This window comes from Artemia franciscana, chromosome 6, assembly GCF_032884065.1.
Source record: "Artemia franciscana chromosome 6, ASM3288406v1, whole genome shotgun sequence".
Classification (NCBI taxonomy): domain Eukaryota; kingdom Metazoa; phylum Arthropoda; class Branchiopoda; order Anostraca; family Artemiidae; genus Artemia; species Artemia franciscana.
Window position 1 is genome coordinate 17216508 of NC_088868.1, and position 24644 is coordinate 17241151.

Sequence of the window (24644 nt, forward strand, 5' to 3'; positions counted from 1 at the left end):
CACTCTTACACGTTTTCGATAAAAATGTGACTTCTTAAGGTGTGCACCGAAATTTCCACATTATTCATGCATAGTCTGCCCATACTAGTTCTTTCTATGCAGCCAACAAATTGGAAGTGATAGATCAACAAAAAGTGATTGGAACGAGATCTAACTTGAAAAATAGTAACCTAGAGTCGACTCTGTTAATAGATCTGCACGTCAATCGTTGGTCTAAACAAAGTAAAAGCTCAGATCCTCTGTACATTCTATTTAAATGTGTTCATCTCGTATGATTTTGTTTTGTGATACGTTGTGGATAAATACGTTGGATTATATGTGGATAATACGTTGTGGTAAAGTCATGTGCTATTGACAGATACAAAATACGACACTATCCTATGTGATAAAACTTTTAACACATCTTCAAGACTCAAGGGTGAACCAAGTGCGAATGCAATTTCTTGAAATTCAGCAAGAAAGTTTTTTTTTACTCGGTCTTCTTATTTTTTTCTTATAATTTAAGTGATAAATTTTATTCAATAATTTCAGAGGAAATAATATCACCTACTTTCAGCAGAGATCACCTAGAATAAACTATAATCAATAGAATAAGTAGCTTCACGGGTAGAGGTTTTGCGGCTAAGTTGAGTTTAGAATCGTAAAATTAATTTCAACCGCAACTCCCAACGCGTCATGACTTAGTCTCAACAAACCGTTCGGGAATAGTTCGACATTATAGACAGTAGCTTGCCTCTACTGGGCGAAAATTGGGCGTAGCTTGCTTTACTGGGCTCCAGATCTCCAAACATAAACTAAAATCTTAAGAGAAACAAATATACAGGGTGAGAGGGACAAGAGCTTGAAGATCCCGCCAAAACCACTGTTGATTTTTACGATTTCCCCAATTAATTCATCGAACTTCAGCAAAAATCACATTTTAACGAATTTGCTTCTTTCTAAGCCCAAAAGACATTCTTGCATATGTCTCTGATGCTAGACAGACACAAAAAGGTATTAGCTTTACTGGGAAGGGTCATTAGAGGATACACCCTAGGAGGAGCGGCTAAAACACAAAAAAGAGTGGTGCTGGGCAATCATTTTCTGGTTTTTCTGTGTAGCAGGCCCTTGAACCTGTTTTCTGTCATTTTCTTCTTTTTTTTTGGGGGGGGGGGAATATATTCAAGTAAACTGTGCAGAATTTGCCCCCCCTCCTGTGTTTAGTCATACTGTAATGAATAGGGTTATCACCTTGGTTTGAGCATTATTCATGCAGTCATTGGCCAATTTCATCTTCTTCTCAAGAACCTGGCTTGCAAATGGGTCAGTGCAAACAATCCTCAGATCTGAGTTTAAGGCATTGGCGAAGTTTTCAAAAACTTCAGATGAAGCAAACGGAAGGATTTTCTCCAACACTCTTGAAACAAGTTGATTACAAACTAATTCCAGTTCCGATCCAGCTGTTTGACTGAAGACATTACTTGCGAACATTTCTTAATATTAAATTAATTGTTAAAAATATATAGTATTTCTATCAGCGTTTAGAAAAAAAGGACATGTTTAGTTAAATTCTGAAGGTAACTATTCAATACGAGGATTATTGGAAGTGGTATTAACAATCCAAGTTAAGCTAGTCTTCATTTAAAACGTCTTCTACTTCTGGTTATAGATTTAAAAAGTCAGTTCAAAACATAACGGATTACTTTTATCAAAGAATTGTCACAGAAGAGAAAGAAGTCACATAAGTTCTGAATTTTCACCAAGAAGAGAGATTTTCAACTTCTGTGTTTTCATTCGGTCACATCTCTACTGCTGTGATCTATTCATTTACAGTCATAAATGGCGATGTTTTTTTTTTTTACTACACTCAGTACTACCCTCACTTAGCGTACGGGCACGCTTACTGAAGCCAAACGGACCTAGCTGTTGCCAACTATAACAATAGTGGAATACATGGCGTGAGAATATTGCCATCTATGACCGTAAATGAATAAATGGCAGCAGTAGACACGTGACCGAATGAAAGAACAGAAGCTGAACATTTCTCTTCTTGTAGAAAATAGTGTGACTTTTTTCTCTTCTTAAAATATCAAGAACAGAAGTTATACTTTTTTCCTCTTCCATTGAAAAATTCAGAACTGAAATGTAGCTTTATTTCTCTTCTTTGGGACAATTCAGAACTGATTGGTGGGGGGGCTTAGGGGGAAGGGACAAAAAAGTTTGGTGAAAGTTGAGGGTGAGAACAAAAGAGTTGGGGGTCAAAAACGTTGTGAGGGATGCTCATGAAGGGTTCAAAACTCAGGGTGGGGAGGTACGAGGAGGGCCATTAGTTCCCTCAAATCCCCGTACAAACTGGCTCATAGGAGGAGGCAACATTCGTTAACATGAAATCTGTCGCTTAAATTATGTTTCTAAGAACATCACATAATCATTGGCTGGTTATTTCAGTTAAGTAACGCATCGTTCTTTTATCATAGTAAATCTGGGGTCTCACGTTCGATTCCTACACCAGACAAATAATTCATAAATTCAGAATATCGCCATCAATTACTTTTGTTAGGTCGATAGCAGCACTTGACGAATCGCCGTTAACCCTTCTTCGTGATCTTAAACACTAAGGAAGAAAAGAGTAGTACCTATGGGAGTGGTCGGAAGTATTAATAGGATACTACTCATTTCATTTAATTGTTAATTCATAAGGTAACATGTAAGGTTTTTTGTCAATGTATTTCTAAAAACAATTTGGCAACATAGACTTGATAGTTTTGTTGACTAGAGCGTCATTCATTCGTCCTTAGGAGTCTCCAGTTCAAATCTTATAGAAGTCAAATATTTCTGAAATCATCAGAAACTAGTTAGCAGTCATTTTAGATCATTATGTAACATGTTTCGCAACAGAATCAAAAAAGGTAGAACCACCTTGTCCATGTTTGTTCAGAGTTCATTGTTCCTCAAGTGCGCCTTAGGAAATCACCGTCAGCGGGTTTGTTCAGATTTCATTGGTCTTCCAGCACACCATTAGAATCACCATGTTCAGTTTTGTTCAGATTTTATTTCTCCTCCAAGTACCTTAGGCAATAACCTACAAGTAACTCAAGGCTAGATAAATCAATTGCGCAATTAACATGGCGAGCAAAAAAAAGACCACGCACAACTGGAAGCAATTACAGTTTGCAAAACTAGTTAATCAACATGAAATTGTTGAAAAAATAATTGTGCCTCAAGTCCATTAATCCTCAAGATGCTTTAGGATTAAACCATTGCATAACTAGCATTCAAGGCCAGAGAAATCGATGGTGCTAGAGTTCATTGATCCTCTAGAGTTCATTGTACTTAGAGTTAAATGATTGCGCAACTAACATTCAAGGCTAGAGACATCGATTGTTTAAGATTTCATTGATCCTCATGAGTGCCTTAGGGTTAAATTATTGCACAACTAACACCCAAGGCCAGAAAAATCGGTTCCTTAAGAGTTTATTGAACCTCAAAAGTGCCTTATGGAATGTCCTTGACAAGCGAGAGGCTACTTACATTTAATTAAAGGGGTATTGGGCCCATAAAAATACTATCTAGATCACTACTCATATGCTCTTGTTTTGGCTTTGACCTAATTGCTGGCATAAATCCTTTTACATTTTTGTCATTTCCAAAGAGCAGCAAACATTTGAGCTGAGAAACGCATCGATGTCACTCAATGACTACGGTGACAGGTTTTCAAGCAAGCAATGCAGTACTGCATTGCTTGCAATAGTAACAGCTCCAAGTTACAGATCAGACAACAACAAAATATTTCATTGCAAATATAAAACAAAAGGATGCTAAAATATGCTAGAACTAACATAACTTAGAAGTGAAGGAACAAATATGAAAGTAATCGAACCTTTTTCATCTTCTTGTTCAAAATTTTCGTTTAGGCGTTTCATTACTTGGAGGTAATAATGGTATGTTTCTTCATCAATATTCTTTCCTTTACCATAAAGTCCTTTTGATCCAAACTTCTTGGCACAGGAGAGAAATGACTTTTTCTTTTTATATTTCCTTTCCATAGTTGGAATTTAAAGGAGATGAAATCGTCTGTTAATTTTCAATTCCCTTAAATAAGAAAATGAAACGTATAATAATTTAATTTAGAATAACTATAGTTTTTCTATAATGAGAGCTTTTTTTATTTTAGGCAGTAAAGTGATAAACTGAAGAAAATACTGAAACACAGAAAAAATCCAAATATTTCAGGAACACGTCCAAAACCCTTTGTCATCTGTAAAAAAGTAATGAAGAAGAGTTAAAAACAATACAAAAAATGACATCTACATTCAAAATGCGTTCCTCACAAAAGCATAAGCATGAATAATATTGTCACAAGACATGGGCTTTATTATAACAAAACTGAAAATGTGGACACAAAGTAGAGAGTCCTGGACAAACAATATTATAAAGTGACTGTCAAGATATGATAAAAAAAAAACAACAAAACATTTATTGATAAGAAAGAAAAAAAATAAAGAGTATATTTGAAAATTACAACATAAAAATGCAGTAGAAGATTTTAAATCATCTAAAAATAAATATGAGCTTATTTCATTTATTGGTTTCCTATCTCAAAATCTACCTCGGTCCGTTGTGAAATAAATTCAACGGTAAGTCTGCGCTTGGGTTTTTGTTTATTTCCTGAACCTTTAGTCAGGTATGTAACAGCAGAGCTAAAGTGAGGACCCTAACACGAATTTAAAGAAGATTAATTCAGTTTAGGTAACTTAACCAAAGTTGATAGACTTTAAACAAGACTGTTGTGGTGATACGGATATCATGCTTAAATATAACTCGTTACAAGGAGTCCTAAGTTTTAATTAAGCATTGCCTATAGTAAAGGCCATACGGCTCCAATGTTTTATTATTATTATCACTTATTTTTTCTTTTTCCCAGAGGCTCTTCATATGGAAATGATGGTCGTATAAACTTCGGAGGGGGCTCATTCGATTGGAAACCAGAAGTTCTAGTGTCCTTGAGTCAAAAGTGATCAAAGTGCAACTAGCCGTCCAACGCCCTTTTCCCCCAAATGCATTAGATAAAAATTTTTTGATAGCCATTCTGTTAATAATAGTTCGAAGATGAGATACAAACTTGGGTGTCGACACAGCCCCCCAGGGCCGGGGGCAGGCATTTTAAGCTATGCCCTGTGGGCATATATGGTTCTTATGGTATAGATACTCATATAAACTTCAGAGAGGGCTCATTTGACTGGAATTTGATTTGAACTGGAATTTTGAGGTGAACTAGCCCCCCCACGCCCCTTTTTTACCCGAAATACATCGGATGAAGAAATTCGAAATACCCGTTTTGTTAAAATAGTTGAAAAGTCGGATAACAAACACTCCGGCGTCGACGAAACCCCCAGGGCCCGAGGGCAGACGTTGTAAGTTATGCCCTGAGGGCATATATGGTTCTTATGGAAATGATGGTCGTATAAACTTCAGAGGGCTCATTTGATTGGAAATTAAAAGTTCTGGTGCACTTTTTAAGAGTCATAAGAGATCCAAGGACAAATAGCCATTTATCCCTCAAACCCATCCGATACAATTTTTAGACAGCCATTTTTTTTAAATAGTTCAAATATCATATAACAAAAATCCAGGGTCAAAACAAACCTCCAAAGCCCAGGAACCAGTGTTTACACTTATGTCCCGGGGTGCATAAGGTTTCTATATAAGGGGTGGTAGTGTAAACTTCAAAGGTGGCTCACTACACAGGAAAATGAAATTTCTAGTTACCTTTTTATGAGTCAAAAGTGAGCGGGGGACCATCCCCTCCAACACACACACAAACAGCCTCTTTTCCCAAATGCATCCAAATTTTTGTATGAAGCTGAAAGAAGGCTGTTTTTAGGCTCCATGTGCTATTTTTCGAAAGAAGAATGTTTAACCACAAATGTTTTTTAGAAATTTGATTGAGAAATGCATAAAAAAGGAACTTGACATAGAGATAAATAAATGTTGACTTATATCATGGTATTTCGCCTTCATTTTTAATGAAACACATGGGTTTCACTGTAAAGAATATGCTGCCAACAAGCATTAAGGCAGTGGAACTTGTGAATTATTTGAACAGAAATTAAAACTATCTTTAGAATGGTATTTGTTAAATTTCATTTTGGGTGGTAGAGTGGGCAGGAGATAAGGTAGGGCTGGAAAGGAGAGAATTGTGTAATTGATACCTTGGAAAGTACTTCAGTCAGGTGAATGAAACTTTGAAGAATATTTTCAGAGCTAATTTGGCCAAGAAAGGTCTTCTGGATCAACCACCATCCTTTTCCCTTCCAAAAGGCATTGACCTTTTATAAATACACACAAACTTCGCGTTGCAAAATGGAAATTTGAGAAATAGATCTACAGTACACGTGAGGTCCAACAAAGCATGGAAAGCATTTTGGGTGAAGTTATAATCATGGGGCTTCTTGATATCTCAGAAAATAGCTGAGCTATGTGAATCGAACTTTCAGGAATAAATCCAGGGCATAAAATACATCCTGGGAAGGCGTTATCAAGCTTTTATTTCTACCCTTTCCTTTTTTCTAGGGATTAAAAGCTTTATATATGGCAAGTACCTATACCTAAGTACAGGCAGAGGCGAAGCTAGGGTTTTGAGTTTTGGCAGGTATATAAGGAATGTGCTAACAAAATCATCCAGTCTGTCAACAAATGCAAATACATATCTAAATTAAGATGACAAGGATACCCAAAATCCTAAGGCATCAGCACTGCATGCCAAGGTCTTGGAACTTTTTGGGAGGATCCACCCCACCCTCCTTAGCTGTGCCCCTGGTTAGGGGTGCATATACCTATCCAAACTCCAACATAAGATGTTTTACCTGTATTTTGGGTTTTCAGTCTCTTTTTTATTGACTCCATCATTTGAAAAGGAAATAGCTATTTGGAGGTAAGTGCTTAAAGATTCATTCCCAGAAAATAGTTGAAGCTAAGAATTCATTCGTAAGTTTTATACCTTCTTCAACTACTTTCCAAGATTGACATAAAACCCTCATCTTGGATTTTACCATATTTCGAACCTTATAATTTTGCTAAGTCATAATTTATAAAGAATTCAAAAAATGTATTAAATTTGAAAAAACAGAAAATTCCGACATGGCTTAAAAACCAGGTCAAGTCATTAGAATTCTGTTTTTAAAACCAAGAGTCAAAGAAAAGCAGACCCAAAACTATGTTAAGAAAGTTACCACTGGATGAGAGAGTCTTCTGATAGAAACACCATAAAACAAAAAGAGCAGTACTAATGTCTTGTGGTGGCACAATGGGTTTGATCTTAGCTGGGTAGTTTAGGATCCAGAGTTCAAACTCAACTGTAACAACACACTGCAGAGCTGGTACAAGGACCTCAGTAGTCAAGAAGCATTGTTAGTCCAGCATATACATAACCAGCACCATCGAATTCCTTATTTCATGTTCTTTTATATTATACCACAATAGTTGTCTTAATGGCAATTAAAAAAACAAAAACAATAAGACTCTTATTTCATAATATTAATAATTTTTCTATTATAAGATTATCATGTTTTCTTCTCTTGTTATTCACATATTTATAACATCTCAAACAACATTTATATCAACAATTCTACAAGGTCTATTATCACCCATGCAAAACTGGATTTATCAAATCAATTCTTGTATTTACTCTGATAATACTTATATAAACAATTCTACAAGGTCTATTATCATCCATGCAAAACTGGATTTAGTCAAATCAAGAATGCAGAAACCTATTTTAACAAAGAAATATAGATGTAACTGAAACAGAGTGATTATGTTTATTTCTATATTTTGGGTGCTTAGGTCTGACAAATTTACCTAATGAGTTGAAATGAGTGCAACATGGAGTTCATTGCATGGTGTCAGAACCAGAGGTCAAGACTTAAACATAGATGGCACACCAGCCCAAACAATCAGTTGGATAAGCCCCAATCCCAAAGGTTTAAATTTGCCAAGATTTGATACTTTGTTTTCTTATGCAAGCCAGTTAGGTGCTTCAAAGCTTTCATTTTTAGAAGGGCTTTGTCCAAAAACCTTTATCAAAGGCAAAACTATAGCGGTGTCTCTGAAAACAATTCTACAAGGTCTATTATCACCCACGCAAAACTCCATTTAATCAAATCAAGAATGCAGAAACCCATTTTAACAAAGAACAGATTTAACTAATATAGACAGATTACTCTGATTATGTTTATTTCAATATTCTAGGTGCTTTGGTGTGATATATTTACCTATTGAGTTGACTTGAGCATAACAGAGTTCATTGCATGGTGTTAGAAACAGAGGTCGAGAACTCAACATAGATGGCACACCAGCCCCATCAATCAGTTGGTCAAGCCCCAATCTCAAATCAGAATGAAGGAAATTCAGAAGACAGTGTGAGCTATGTTCTCTGCTCTACTAAGTGGAAATTCAGACATAGCTCAATGCTTGTATACTGATCTGAACTTACACAGAACAAAATAAGCCAAAGGTATACACAGTCAGGCTTGATAACCAAATTCAGCAAAGCATAAACCCTGTCTTTGCCAGATATATTGTTGAGATATATACTACTGAGTCCTACATCATCTGTAGTATTTTTATATTACGTTGTATGGAAGTTTCATGTTATGTTTTTTGTAGGTAGCCTGGGTCAATAAACCTATTCAATAGACGACATTACATGGTGTCAGAAGTGGGATCTGAATAACAATGGACGTCCTTCAGCCATCAATAAACTGGGAGGTCAACTCCCTTTCAGAGGAATGGGACCGTTTCGAAGAACACGCTAAGCTGATGTTTGCAGGGCCACTTTCAGGCAAAACAGAAAAAGTACAGTGTGCCTACCTACTCATCTGGGCTGGAGCAAAAGGTCGGGAAATATTCAACACCTTCAACGTCGTGCCTGAAGAGCTGCATAAAATTGAACCTTACCTCGCTAAATTCAAAGCATATGCTTCACCTCAGAAGAACACAGTTTTTGCACGATACCTGTTCCAGAAGCGAGACCAAAACAACACAGAGACTGTGGAAAAATACATCACAGATCTAAGGACATTAGTGAAACCATGCTCCTACTCAGACCCAGATGAAATGGTTCGGGACCGAATTGTATGTGGAATCCAAAACCAAAATGTGCGTGAAAAGCTCTTGGCTGAAGGTGATGAACTCACACTGGATAAAGCAACCTTTATGTGCAGAAGCCACGAAGCGACCCAGGCTCAACTCAAGACATTCAACGGAACGAGGCCAGCCCCCATCAAACAAGAGATCGACGCTATATTCCGCTACCAAAACCGGAACAGTGGTAGAAACAAACAAACAGAAGCAAGTGGCTCCAAGAGTAAAGCATGCTACTTCTGTGGCGGAACATACTCCCCCTCACACATCTGTCCTGCAAAGGGGAAAACCTGCTCCATATGCAAAAAGACCAACCACTTTGCCAGGGTCTGTCGAAGTAAGACAGTCATTGCAGTTGATGAAGACGCCGCAGATACAAACCCCGGCGACGAAATTGTTTTCCTTTACTCCATCGAGCAAAGTAAGAACAAAGACGAAGCAGTTATTCCACTGACTATCAACAACCAGTTCCCTGTACAATTTAAGATCGACACAGGAGCCCAGGTGAATATCATCCCAAAGAAGTATTTTGATCTCATCACGCAAAAGCCCACCAATAAGCACCTCACAAGCTATTGTGGAGCGCGGATCCCAGTAACAGGAGTCTGTGAAAAATCCTGTAGGTACAAACACAACGTGAGCAGCACGCAGCAGTTCTACGTAGTCGAGACCTCATCCTCCCCAATCATTGGCTACCGTTCTAGCTCAACCTGGACCTGATCAAGCTAGTCCTAAACATAGACGTAGCAACCTCCCAAGTACCACACCTGAAGGAAAAGTACAAAGAAGTATTCAGAAGAATTGGAAAGCTGGACGGAGAATGCAACATACACCTAAAGGAAAACGCTACGCCAACCGTCTACCCAGTCCGACGAGTCCCCGCCGCTATGCAGGATAAGCTCAAAACAGAGCTCAGCCGCCTAGAAAGCCTAGGTATCATAGAAAAAGTAGTGACCCCGACCGAATGGGTCAACTCAATGGTAATGGTAGAAAAGAAGGACGGCTCCATAAGACTGTGCATAGATCCAGTTGATCTAATTAAGTCCATCAAGCGACCGCACTACCCGATTCCCACTCTGGACGATGTCACCTTGAAGCTACACGGAGCCAAAGTATTCACCAAACTTGATGCCCGATCCGGTTACTGGTCCATTCTGCTGTCTGACGACTCTTCTTATCTTATGACATTCAGCACGATCTATGGGAGATACCGTTTCAAGCGAATGCCCTTCGGAATCATCTCAGCCCAAGATGAATTTCAGCGGCGAATGGAAGACGCTTTCGAAGGCCTAGAAGGATTCGAAATCATCATTGACGACATGATCGTGTATGGCGACACCCAAGAAGAACACGACGAACGCCTAGCAGCAATATTGGAACGCATCCTTGTCAAGGGCATCCGATTCAACAAAGAGAAGTGCGAGTTCTCAGTATCCCGAGTAAAGTACTTCGGACACGTCATAAGCTCCGAAGGAATGCAGCCAGACCCCGATAAGATCCGTGCCATAAACAACGTGCCAAGCCCATCATGCCGAGAAGAACTCCAAACACTTCTTGGGATGATCAATTACTTAGCCAAGTACAAACTAAGTCTCTCAACAAAGAACAAAAAACTCCGTGACCTGACTAAAGCAGACCCGTTCATCTGGGAAGAGACACACACACAGATCCTAGAAGACTTGAAGAGCTCCATAGTATCCAACACCCCGTTCTTCAATCACAAAAGTAACAACGTGGAACTCATAGTTGATGCCTCTAGCCACGGACTTGGTGCACACCTGGTCTCGAAGGGGAAAGTCACAGCGTACGCATCGAGATCGCTCAGCAAAACAGAGCAGAAATATTCCCAGCTAGAAAAAGAGCTGTACGCCATCGTATTTGGTTGCAAACATTTCCACCATTATCTCTATGGCCGGCATGTCGAAGTTACTACTGACCACCGCCCACTCGAAACAGTGGTGGCAAACCCTATCCACAAGGCCCCACCCCGAGTACAGAGATTAATGCTCCAGCTCCAGCCTTATGACCTTAGCCTGAAGTTCCGACCGGGCTCAGAAATTCCTGTAGCCGATGCTCTATCCCGCCTACACCTGGGCGATGCGGATCCAACACTGGAAGAAAGTCTAGATGTCTACGTACATCAAGTTGTACGAAACCTACCTGCCAGTGACCAGAAGCTCGAAGAGATCCAGGAGGAAACAACAAAAGATTCAGAACTGAGTACCCTGATCAAAACGGTCCAAGCGGGGTGGCCGAGTGCAAGAAAAGACTGCCCAACCAACATCCTAGCATACTGGAACTTGCAGCATGAACTCTCCTTCGAAAAAAGGCATCCTGCTCAAAGGAGAAAGGCTGATCATTCCCAAGAATATGCAGGGAGCTACACTGCAGCAGTTACACGCAGCCCATCTCGGAATCGAGAAAACGAAACAACGAGCCAGAATGCTGGTATATTGGCCAGGACTCAACGCCGACGTCGAGCGGTACATAACGAAGTGCCAAACATGCGCCAACAACATGCCAGGCAATTCAAAGGAACCGATGATTAACCACAACATCGAGACGCTGCCGTGGCAAAAGGTTGCGACCGATCTCTTCGAATGGAAAAGCGCCAGTTTCTTGGTAACCGTCGACTACCACAGCCGTTTTTTCAAAATCGACAAGCTTCCGACGACCTCATCCAGTGCAGTCATCACGAAACTCAAGGCCCATTTCGCCCGACACGGCATACCGTCTCAACTAATGTCAGACAACGGACCTCAGTTCACATCGAGAGAATTCACCGATTTTGCCAAGACGTGGGGAATCGCACTAACCACGTCCAGCCCAGGATACCCAAAATCCAACGGACTGGTCGAGAAGGCGGTACAAATCTCAAAAAACATCATGACAAAAGCGACAGAAAACGGAGAAGACCCCTTTCTGGGTATACTAGAGTATAGGAATACACCAGTTGACGGGTTCACGTCACCAGCCCAGCTCCTAATGTCGCGTCAGCTAAGATCCATTCTGCCGTGCACCTCACAGCACCTAAAGAAGAAAGTCATTCCGACCACACAGTTCACCCAACGAAGAACTGAAATGCAGAAACGCAAAAAGCTGTATCATGACAAATCAGCTAGATCACTGAAACAACTCACCCCTGGAGACGCGGTTTACGTACAGAAGACACCCGACGGACCATGGAGTCAGGCTGTTGTGCTATCCCATGCAGGAAAGCCACGATCCTACCGGGTGCGTACCAATGAAGGTTCCGTGCTAAGGAGAAACCGTAAACATCTCACAGCCCGTCCACATCAAAGCCAGCAAGGTTTGAGCCGAGTCAGTGAGACAAGCGATGAAGCAGCACCACCAATAACAGAAACGGCTATTGAGTCACCACCCTCAGCTTCACAGCCAGACCTGTTCATGTCCCCATTGCTACTGCAGGACGATCAGCAGGCCAGCCCGAGCCCCAACCAGATGGCCACCGTATCTCAGCCCCAGGGTACCAGCGAAACACCATTGCAGCTACGCACGCGCTATGGTCGAACAGTAAGAAGACCCCTGAAGCTAAACCTGTAAAAGGAGTGAAGTGGAAAGAAGTATGAAAAGCTGCGGCCTTAACGCGGCCAAAGACTCAGTGAAGTGGACCAAGCCAAGACTTTAGTGGACCACCCTTGAAGTTAAAGTGTTTTGGAAGTTTAGTATGTTGTTTTTTATTATGAGAAGGAAGATGTAGTATTTTTATATTACATAAAAGTATGAAAAGCTGCGGCCTTAACGCGGCCAAAGACTCAGTGAAGTGGACCGAGCCAAGACTTTAGTGGACCACCCTTGAAGTTAAAGTGTTTTGGAAGTTTAGTATGTTGTTTTTTATTATGAGAAGGAAGATGTAGTATTTTTATATTACCTTGTATGGAAGTTTCATGTTATGTTTTTTGTAGGTAGCCTGGGTCAATAAACCTATTCAATAGACGACATTACATCATCCAGTTGAAAGTACTTGCAAAGGACTTTTAATCTGATGATCGAGACAATCATTGAGTTCAAGAACATATGAATGGATTCTCAGCAAGGGAGCTACACTTACCATGGCTAGACGAATTGAGCGCTGCAACAGGAGGCAGAAGTGGTTTAAAGACAGATAAATCTCCCTGCATGCTATTTCAGTGGTGGCTTGTACTTTAAACGCCATAAAAGCCCGGCAAAAGAGAAACTTTGTAGCAAGTGTTGGAAAATGAACTATTTTGCCTAAACATGCAAGAGCAAGGCAGTACACAAGCTTAAAACAAGAAGCAAGGCAGAAGAAGATATGCAATTCATGATTGAATCCATCTACAGTGAAGAAAAGGTAGAAAATCCTTGTACACACATAAGACTGGCTGAGCAGGATAGTGAACTTGTATTCAAGATTGACACTGGTGCCAAGACCAACATTTTGTCATCTAAATACTTTATTAAGTTTGGAAGTTTAGGCAAAGTTTGGAAAGCCAGCACTATTTCTGACTGCTAATACAGTGGAGGACAGCTAAAGCTACTTGAGACAGTCAACCCAAAAGTTTGGTACAAGAACCAATCCCTCAGGCTCATAGCTTTTATGTAGTATATACAAACAGAGCCCCTATCTGCAGGTACCAGTTACCAGTCCTGCAAATGACCGTTTCTGTTGAAGTTTGTCCTCAGTGTTAATAATCCAGCCCCTTTCAGGCCAGGAATCCAACTTTGCTAAAATGAATTAAGTCAGGTGTTTGAGGACAGAGGAATATTACCTGGAACCTGCAATATGTATCTAAAAGTGTGATGCAATACCTACTGTATAGCCACCAAAGCAGTTTTACCAAGCCAACACAGTGGGTAAATTATGTGGTCCTGGCAACAAAGGCAGATGGGTCACTTAGAATCTGTTTGGATTATCATTAAAACAGAGCAATTCAGAGACCACATTACACTATACCCTTATTTGACAAATTACCAGCAAAGTGCAAAGGTGCCTAGAAATTCATCAAGATTGGTATTCATCAAGAATACCCAATGTTGATAACGTTGATGGTGCTGGGCAAACCCTCCTCTAAGTTGAAAACATTCAACATCATGCATGGTGTTGTAGAGTACAAATGGAAGCAATACACTTTTGGACTAATTTCAGCACTGGATGGAAGAGACTCTTGCAGAACTAGAGCTCAGGTTGATCATTGATAGCATAGCAGACAATGGTGCTGAACATGATGCAGTACTGAGGGCAGTATTCCAAGCTGCAAGAGACAATGGAACACATTTCAATAGAGAAAAATATGTCTTCAATGCTACTTCTATGGCCTACTCTAGACAAAGATCGACAACAGGCAGCACAATCCCTGATCAAAAGTAAACAAAGACATTAGAAAACATGTCTGCACCATGAAGCCTAGAAGAACTACATATATTATTACAAACATACAACTACATTTCCAGACACATCCCCAGCCTAGCTACATCAAATTGGGCAGCCAATTGGACAACTGTCCAAACAGCACAAACTTGATTGGAATCCCAGTAACAAAGAGGCAAAAGGAGTTAATCAGAATTTCGTCAATCAAAAGCTCTCATTGTTCAATCCGGAAGCCAAGGATATTGAGGTGATTATAGATGCTTCTTAGCACAGTCTGGGTGCACAACTGATGACAGTCAGAGCAATGGCGCATTTTTTCCCAAGCAAAGCAGAGTAGCATTACTGACAATTGAAGAAAGAAAAGTTTAAAATATCATTTGCTTGCAAAAGATTCCACCAGTATCTACTTAGGAGAAAGATTGGTATTTACACATACCAGAAACCTATTGAGTTATCTTAGAGGAGTCTATACTAAAATCACATTCAAGGCTACAATGACAGATGTTAGCTGTTAAACCATATAATATAAAGCTGAGGTACAGACCTGTATAGACTATCTCTGTGACAAATGCCCTATCTTGCATGCACCTTGCAGATATAGACATGGAGTCAGATAGACATGGAAGTTCTGGCCCAATTGTCCTCCAAAACTTAGTCATAAAAAGCCAAAGCCTAAACCACATACATCTTGAAACAATAAAAGACAAAGTAATGAACTCCCTGATCCAAACTTTAAAAGTGGAAAGTCAAACAATAATAAAGACCTTGACTAAAAGTTGGATAATTCTGGAATTACCATCAAGAATTGGCCCAAACTCAACAGATCTGTCATAAAAGGGAAGCAAATAGCCATCCCAAGATACCTGAGGGCAGACAAAGTATACTAACTACATACTTCTCATCTCAGAGAAGGGAAGACCAAAGAGGGGGACCAGGATGTCTACATTCTGGCCAGTTATCACACAAGACAATGAAAGATTAGAAAGCCAATGCAAGACCTGTGCAAAGTTTGCCCCAAACCAAAAGAAGGAGGTGATAATTGCAATTAAAATACTGAATTACCCTTTCAGGCATATAGACACAGACTACATCATTTCAAGAGCAGTATATACTTTGCAGTCCACTTTTTGGAAAAGCTTTCAGTGGATCTTGCCATCCTAAAGTTAGTTGATTGGGTAAACTATGCATTTGATAAAGGCCCAATTCCTGCAGCATTATTTTTAGATATTAAAAAGGCATTCAGTACTATTGATCATGATAAGTCGCTGTATAATCTTAAATCAATTGGGGTAGATAACATAGCTTTAAAATGGTTTGATTTGTATTTAAGAAATAGGGTGCAAGTCCTGCATAATTCAAAAATAACATCTGAGAGACATTTTATATTGAGAGGAGACCTACAAGGGTCAATTTTGGGACCTCCCCCCCATTTTTCTAATTTGTGTTGACCAAATAAAATATTATTTAACTGAAGCTAATATAATACTATTTGCAGATGACACACTTTTGTTTGTTGCATCTGAAAGTCTACCTTCTTTGTTTAAAAAAAAAAATGGAAAAATCTCTTAATGAGTTTGGGTCATGGGCAGATTTGAATTCTTTAACATTTAATTATAGTAAGACAAATTATATTATATTTTCTACAATAACGTCAAGTGAAACAGATCTGAAATTAAAAGTAGGTAATAATACCATAGAAAGAGTCAAAACTTGTAGATATCTGGGTTTTATAGTTGAGGAGAATATTTCATGGAAAGAATATGCAAAGTTAGTTGGTAACAAACTTTGAATATCCCTTGGAGTCATCCATCACCTTAAATTCCATTTCCTAAGAAAATACTAAAAATTATTTATCATTCTATTTTTATCCTCCTCTGTCTTATGGGTCTTCTACATGGGCAAGTAATTTTATTTCTTGTTACAAAAGAGTTCGAATCATACAAATTAAAGCAATTCAGATTGTATCTTTGGTTCAACATACAGATAACATCAACCTTCAATTCAAAAGTGCTAGGATATTTGATGTGTCTAAGACTTGAGATTTCCAGATTGCAACTTTATGCTTTGAATATTTCAAAAGTCTCCTACTGTCAGCTTACCAAAACATGTTCACAATAAGTCAAGATCAGCTTTCTTATGAGACCCAACATTCTTGTGACATCATCCAAGAAGTGCCCTCAACAAAAAGAGCTTCTTTTTTAAGTAGATCTTTTGTACCAAATATTTGGAATCTACTACCATGTGATATCTGGAATTTAAATAATATTACTTTGTTCAAGCAAGCAGCAAAAGGTCATTACAAGAAAATCGCTAAGTGTTCTCTTCATTTAGACCCCCCAGCTGTTTTTTCCTTTATTTCTAGTTACCTGTTTCCATAATGTCCTCTCGTTTTTATGTAAAGTTATAACTTAGGTAATTTTTTTCCTTTCCTTTTTTTCTTCTTTCTTTTTTTTGTGTTCAGTTGGTTTATTCTGTTTGCTGTTTAATTAACATTAGTTATTTTCCTGCCCTAGCCAAGCACTCATTTTGTGCTTTCCTGGCAGGAATGCCATATTTTGTAGTTTTTTTGGCATTTAAGTAAATTAATATGGAATATAAATATGGAAAATATTGCTGTTGACTTCATATGTCAATTTTTCAAGGTGGATTACCAAACCAACACCATGTGACAGCAAGCTATTAACAAGCTGAAATCTCATTTTTTTCCAGCATGGGTGAATAACAACCAATAATGGCCCCCATTTTAATGCAAGTCAAATACTCAAACTTGAGTCTGGACAGTCACCAACCAAACAGCATAAGTGAAAAGGCTGTTCATACAGCAAAAAACTACTAACACAAGTGGATGACAGCAAGACTTATCTATACCTGATTATCTTGGAGTCTTTGAGTATTGACATACATCATTGATGAATGTTCCCCTGCTCAGATAGTGATGAGATACCCACTAAGATCATACCTACCCAGTATCACACAAGCCTTGCAACCCAGAACTTTCCAGAACTTTCAATTTGGTTTTCAGTCTGGTCTAGATTATGGCCATGCTCTTCCTGCTTTTGTTTTGGCCATGATTGAAGCTGAGAAAAATGGTGAGAGCATAGCTCTTGCTGTGCATGATGTTAGATGGGACTTCAATTCACTATTTCATGAGCAGATTATTTTATATATGAGCCTAGCAGGTGTTGATCCATGTATATATTAAACCCTTTATATGATATTTAATAAAATTTAAAAGCTGAGCTTAAGCTACCAACAACACCAAACCTGACAAATAGCCCAGTGCTTCCTGTTAAAAAAGGTGTAAGACAGGGTCCATTGACATCACCTACCACATTTAACAACAGCATTGTCAAACCAGAATCTAAGTCAAATTTGACATACATTCTGAGAGTAATAAAATATGCAGACAATGTACATAATCTGAGCTGCCTCCTTCATGGTTTAGAGGAGAATTTTATTCAGTTTCAAGTAGAATTTGGAAAAATAGGCCTTCAGTTTAATGAGGAGAAATCAGAAGTGATGTTATTTAATGCTAAGCAAGGGTCTGCTGTTGATGTTAGGCTAGGTGGTGCTACTGTTCAGCTTACCAAACACATAGTTTATTTGGGGATCCCTGTTGGCTGGTCTATGCTTGAAACACATCACCTTGTGCAGAGTCATTTGCAGAAATAGATCTCTTTAGCACATAGCTGTGTTGTAGTTTAAAAGCGTCAGTTTGATTGGTGGATTTTGGCCCAGCTGTAAAATGCAATGGCACCACCCCATTATTTGTATTTAAGTCCTTTTTGGAGGATATTCCAAAAGGAAGATAAGAAAGAATTGCAGTCTACATATTATAAATATGTGAGGTACCTCTTATGGCTTCTACAATGGATAATTTTTCAGCATAAATTAAATGCGGTCTCTGTATTGACAAGCAATTGAAAGAAAAAATTATATTTAGTATTTGTCACTTATAGAATAAATATCAAGCAATAAAAGTAACATTATCAGAATCAGAAGAAAGTCAGGTTTCTGTTAATATGTGAATAAATAAAACTGAATCACTAAAACAATACATACATCAAAATAGGATAATTGACATTTCCAAAAGGAGGTCCTTGTAGATAAGTCAATAAAATAAGAATTTCATGTGTTTGCTTAAACAATTTTAATAAAAACCATGAAGTTTAGCTTAGCTTTTATCTGATACATACAATTTTTCTCAATTCCTTTTTGGTTAGAAGATGTGAGGGTTTTAGTTTTACATAATTTTGCTCAAATGGATAATAGTTTTGTACCTTAGCTGGCTAATTCAGGCTAAACTGTATATATAGGTCACATCTATTAGCCAACTGGTTGGCTAATCTAAATGTATGTATGTAGCTGCAACTTTAATAGCAAAATAGTAAGCTAATTCTACTGTGTATTTGGCTTATAAACTTTAATAATAGCACACTAGTTTGCTATTTTAGGTAAAATTCTAGTTAATTCTAGTTAAAAAGGGTTTAGGTTAGGAAAATGAAACTTTTAGGGATGAATCTACAGACTAAAGTATGTCCCAGGAAGGTATTTTGAAGCAACTACCTCTACTCCTTCTCCCTCTAGAGGGCACTAACCTTTGACAACTTTTAAAAATACATGTGTTATAAAAGTTAATAGATCTTCTGCTTAATTGAAGTACAACAAAATTGTTTTCAGCTTCATTAGGAAAATAAAAATTTCAGGGATGGGTCTACAGGCTAAAGTATGTCCTGGGAAGGTATTCTTAAAGTACCCACCTCTACTCCTTCTCCCTCTAGAGGGACCTGAAATTTGCCAACATGACAGGTCTATTGCCTATTGAAATTTTGACAAAACAACATTTTACCTTAATTTTTAGTTACTAGTTGCTTTTTCTCTGCCTTTAGTTCTGAAAATACAATTCCTGTTATTTGAGTAGAATTTTGAGCTATATCAAAGTTGTTTTTTTTTAAATTTAGGAAATGTAGGCTATTTGCATATATTTAAAACCTTATAAAATGGAATTGAGTAAAGTTATGAAGCTGAAAACAATTTTGTTGTACTTCAATCACTAGATGGCTAATTCAAGCTGAAATTATATAGAGATGAGATCTAATAGCCAAATGGTTGGCAAATTTAAAGTCTCCTATATATATATATATATATATATATATATATATATATATATATATATATATATATATATATATATATAAAACTTGGTAAAATTCTAGTTAATTGACTTCTTGCTATCTTGGAAAGGGTTTAGGTTAGGAAAATGAAACTTTCAGGGATGAATCTACAGACTAAAGTATGTCCCAGGAAGGTATTTTGAAGTAACTACCTCTACTCCTTCTCCCTCTGGAGAGCCCTGACCTTTAAATATATGTGTGTTATAAAAGTGAAACCTGGCAATATAGATCTTCTGCTTAATTGAAGTAGGCTACAACAAAATTGTTTTCAGCTTCACAACTTTGCTCAATTCTATTTTATAAGGTTTTAAAGATATGCAAATACATTTCCTAAATTTTGAAAAAAAAAACATTGATATGGCTCAAAATTCTACTCAAATAACAGGAATTGCATTTTCAGAACTAAAGGCAGAGAAAAGCAACTAATTACTGAAAATAATGTAAAATGTTGTTTTGTCAATATTTCAATAGGTATAGACCTGTCATGTAGCAAATTTCAGGGCCCTCTAGAGGGAGAAGGAGTGGAGGTGGGTACTTTAAAATACCTTCCCAGGACATACTTCAGCCTGTAGACCCATCCCTGAAAGTTTCATTTTCCTAACCTAAACCCTTTCTGAGATAGCAAGAAGTCAATTAACTAGAATTTTACCAAAAACTTTCATCAACTCAGCAACCTAGTTAGCTAAAAAAAATATATATATATATATTAATTGACTAAGTAATTTTTCTCTATATACAGACTATACTATATATATAGCCTATAAATATATATATATATATATATATATATATATATATATATATATATATATATATATATACACATATATATATATATAGCCTATATATATATATATATATATATATATATATATATATATATATATATATATATATATATATATATATATATATATATATATATATATATATTATATATATATATATATATATATATATATATATATATATATATATATATATTTATATATATATATACATATATATTATAAAAGCTTAATAGTTGATATCCTGTGAATATGTATAAATTTACCAAGTAGCCTAAGTTATTGTTGTAATTAGCATTTACTCCAGTCTTGTATTTTCCGTCTTTTTGCATAGATAATACTTCTGAAAAGTTTGTTCTCAAAATCACTAAAAAAAACAAGAATAATTTAGTAGGCTAAGCTCTTGTTTATAAAAGCAATAGCCTAGGCTACATGGCTGCAGGTTGAATTTTTTTTTTGTGTGGCAGCCTTGGGTAGTAGGGACCTGAGATAGCTTTTAAAGGAACGTGTTGGGGAAACAAAAATATCCTAGCATTTTATTCACATAGCATAAGTTCACCTTTTATGAGGTTACAGACTCTTGCCGTCTTGTTGGTCTGCAGCATTCAGAAATTTTGAAATATTCCAGTGCTTGGAGATCAGTGTTTTCACTATTCCTCTTTATTTCCCCTTGAATGTTAGAAGTTTTCGATAGAAAATCCGTAGGCTTGGATCCAGCAGAACTTTTCGTTAGACTCTAGGTGCTTCAAAAGTCTCATGATCCAAAGACATGGCCACAAATACTTCGCAGATTTTTCCACCGTAATCCTTCACAGATACAAGGCTTAAATTTTGCCAAGATTTGAAACTTATTTCTCTTATGCTAGCCAGGTAGTTCCTCCAAAGTTTCCGTTTTTAAAAGGGCTTTGTCCAAAAACCCTTCTGAGAAGCAGCGCTATAGCATAGCGAACGCTATAGCGTTTCCTATGTTAAAAATGAAAATGCTTCAATGTTTCACTGTTTATTTTTTCTTTGTTAACATTTCTTTGTTAAGGTTTTGATGATTCTTATTTATGAAAGTAAGAAAGCTGAAAACATTTCAAACGTATTTTGTTTTCAGTAAAGCTCAAATTGTGTTCTGGTCATAAAATGGTAGAGGTGCAATCAAAACTACTCATATTAATTTTGCTTGTTTAAGTTTGATTCGGCTACTTATTGTAATATTTACTCTTCGTAATATTTATGTAAATTATTTTAATAATTTACTGTTTCATTGAATCATTGCTAATGATTTGTGGTAGTTTTGCGCTTGAAAGATTATTTGACTTTATTTTTGCTCATTCTTGGCTTAAAACAGCTCTTTACTTTTCTTTGAAAAAGTAGTCTTGTGATTTTTTTTAAATTGATTTCTGCTCGCTTTTATTGACGTAGTCTTTTTAATAGAAAAAAAATATTGTATATCTTTTCAGTTTTCTTCTGTAAGGATCCATGGTATGGGTAGCTATTTATATGTTGGAGAAACTTTATTAACAATTTTTCACCCTAACTCAAACTGTATTTTTGAATTTAATTTTATAGCTTCTGAATTTGACCTGAAAAATAATGCTTAATATAATTCTTAAAAGATTTTATCTATGCTCTTTGACAACCTGGATACACCTACACTCTTTTTATCAACTTAACCTATAAGAGCAGAAGTAGTAATGGAGGTATCCCCCAAAGTTTCAACTTAATAATCCCAGTCGTTCTCGATATATTGCTGAGGTGTCTTATTGGCAACCTTTTAACACAGTTCATTTTGATTTATTTTTAAAGAAACATTTAGCTTTAAAGCATAATAGGCCAATTGCATAATTGTGGGGGTTTGACATGCTTAATATTCCTAAAGACATAGTTGCTGGACCGTTTTAATATGCTGAACGAAATGCCTGTCTCAAAGTGTTGACTGGATGCATTTGAAAAATAAATAGGCTTGATAGAAAGACTGCTTGCCCTCCAATCTCTTCAATTTCTTGTTACTCTTAAAACGGGCACCATATACTCGCACTTTAATTGGAGTGCAAGGGGGAGGACTTCCCCTTTCATATATATATATTAAAAACATTTTAACAAGTAAAAACAAAGGGAAACATTGTAAATATATTTTGTTTTCAGTAAAGGACAAATTATGTTCTGATCTTTAGAAGGCATGGGGTTGCAAACTCTACTCATGTTAATTTTTGATCGTTTTGAGATTGACTCGGTTATTTATTGTATGATTTGAATAAATAAAAGTCGTTTAAAAAGTTTTGATTTTGTAACTTTAATAAGTTAAAATCTATTGAAAATATAAGGAATATATATCTGTATAGGTATAATAAACTAAAAATCCACAGCCATTTTTGTCAGTAAAGTGCAAATTATGCTCTGGTCTTGAGAAGGTATGGGGGATGTCAAAAACATAATTTCCAGACCTTTCAACTACACTGAACAAAATGCTATTCCAAAACTTTGGTTAGAGGTGTTTTGGAAATGGATGGGCAAGCAAAAAGGGGGGTCAGTTGCCCTCCTATCGCTTTCGACTGTTAAAAAGGGCACCAGCCCTTCAAATTTCCAACCAAACGAGCCTTTTTCGAAGTTTCTACGACAACAAATGTCCATCTGAAAATTTCTATCAGATGCATTACGGGAAAATACAAGGGAAAAGACAAAGGTCCCAAGTGCGGGTCAGATGACATCTTGGTCAGAATATCTGTGAAGATCAGGCTAGTGGCTCGTAAGCGGAAAGAACCTCCAAAAAGATTTGACGTTGCCCGTCTTAAGGACCCGGCAGTAGTAGAACAATTCCGTCTTCAGCTTTCAAATCGTTTCATCACCCTCAAGCATGAACACTCAAATGAGTCTCTTTGAGGACAAGAACTCGAGCGGGTCGAGATAACATCCGACTTGTAACAAAGAAAAGTCTGTTACCATTACGCCGCTCAGATGAATTCGAACAGCTACGCAAGCTATGCCACAAGTCAGGAAGAAAATACAAAAGGAAGTACTGGGAGAATATGGCAGTGGAGATACAAAAAGCAGCTAGTCTGTCTGATACTAGGAAACTGTACTAGCTGCTCAACGAGTCAACTGGGAAGAGGTTGAAGAACTTGACCTCTGTAAGAGACGAATACGGTAACATCCTAACAAGTCGTGGCGAAGTTGTTGACCGTTGGAAGTGCCTTTTCCAGAAAACTCTAAATCCCTAAGTGGACCCTTCGTCACCTGGTCTAAATCTACTAGTGATCCAACCCCCCCGCCTCCTTCATCAACGCTCACTAACCAATACGTAGGAGTTACGTAGAGCACCCTGACGAAGAGGAAATTCTGGCATCAATTGAGAAGCTGAAGAATGATAAAGCGCTGGTGTGACATATGGACCAGCAACCCCCCTCCCCCTTACAGAACTCAGAACCAAATCCCTCATTTGTTCTACTTTGGTTTTCTTGATTATTAATTGCAATCGAGTTGTTATATTGGTTCCGTCGGTTGATATAACTACCTCTTGTGTTTCTATTCCAACCATTTTTAGGTTGGTTTGTCCTTCCGCGATACCCTCCGCGATACTGATTCGTACTGAGTTGGAAATTTTGGAATTATCTCTTGGTAAAAAGGTGTTTCCCCGGTTACCTCTGATGGCGTACCCACTATAATTTGTCTCCCTGGACAAATGGATACTTGTCCCTCTGAAATTAGGGCAAAAATTATTGTTTACAAAACAATTCCTGGTTACATGGCCTAATCGGTTGCAGGTGTAACACCTGATTGGTTGGTTATTGGGTTGTGATTGCAATTGATTATTGGGGGCAAAGCGTACTTGTCTTGGGGATGCTGTGGTTCAAATTTGATTTCGAAGTGGTTTCGGCGATGATTCTCTGGAGAAAAATCGCGGAGAGGGTCAAGCGAAAAATCGCAAGAGAGTCAAGCGAAAAATCGCAAGAGAGATCTCTTGATTTTATAGCTGTTTTGCTTTCTACTACATTTATTGAAAATTTTTGATGCTGCAGGACTATTGAATCTATTTCCACGGCTCTTTCTATTTCCTGAGCTGCCAGTTCTAAGTCGTCGATATTTTTGGCAATTAATAGACGATATAAATTTGGGTTGAGTCCCTGTTTAAATGCATTTAGTATTACTTTTTCATATATTTCCCCTTCGCCTGGACCGTATCGCGCTTCTGTTGCGATTCTAATTTTATTTAAATATTCTCTG

The 24644-nt window shown here is 37.5% G+C and overlaps 1 protein-coding gene across 2 annotated transcripts in view; it reads right to left on the minus strand.

Moving 5' to 3' along the window:
- The window catches only part of LOC136028119 (nucleolar protein 9-like), a 53792-nt gene extending 32672 nt beyond the window's left edge, over nucleotides 1-21120 (minus strand). For both annotated transcript variants that reach the window (XM_065705762.1, XM_065705761.1), the window contains exons 1-3: nucleotides 20995-21120; nucleotides 3860-4071; nucleotides 1231-1472 (exon numbers count right to left, since the gene is read on the minus strand). In XM_065705762.1, coding sequence (XP_065561834.1) covers nucleotides 1231-1472; nucleotides 3860-4025 — 408 coding nt within the window. In that variant the 5' untranslated portion in view covers nucleotides 4026-4071; nucleotides 20995-21120. The remainder of the gene's footprint in view (nucleotides 1-1230; nucleotides 1473-3859; nucleotides 4072-20994) is intronic.
- Between the last annotated feature and the right edge of the window lie 3524 nt (nucleotides 21121-24644).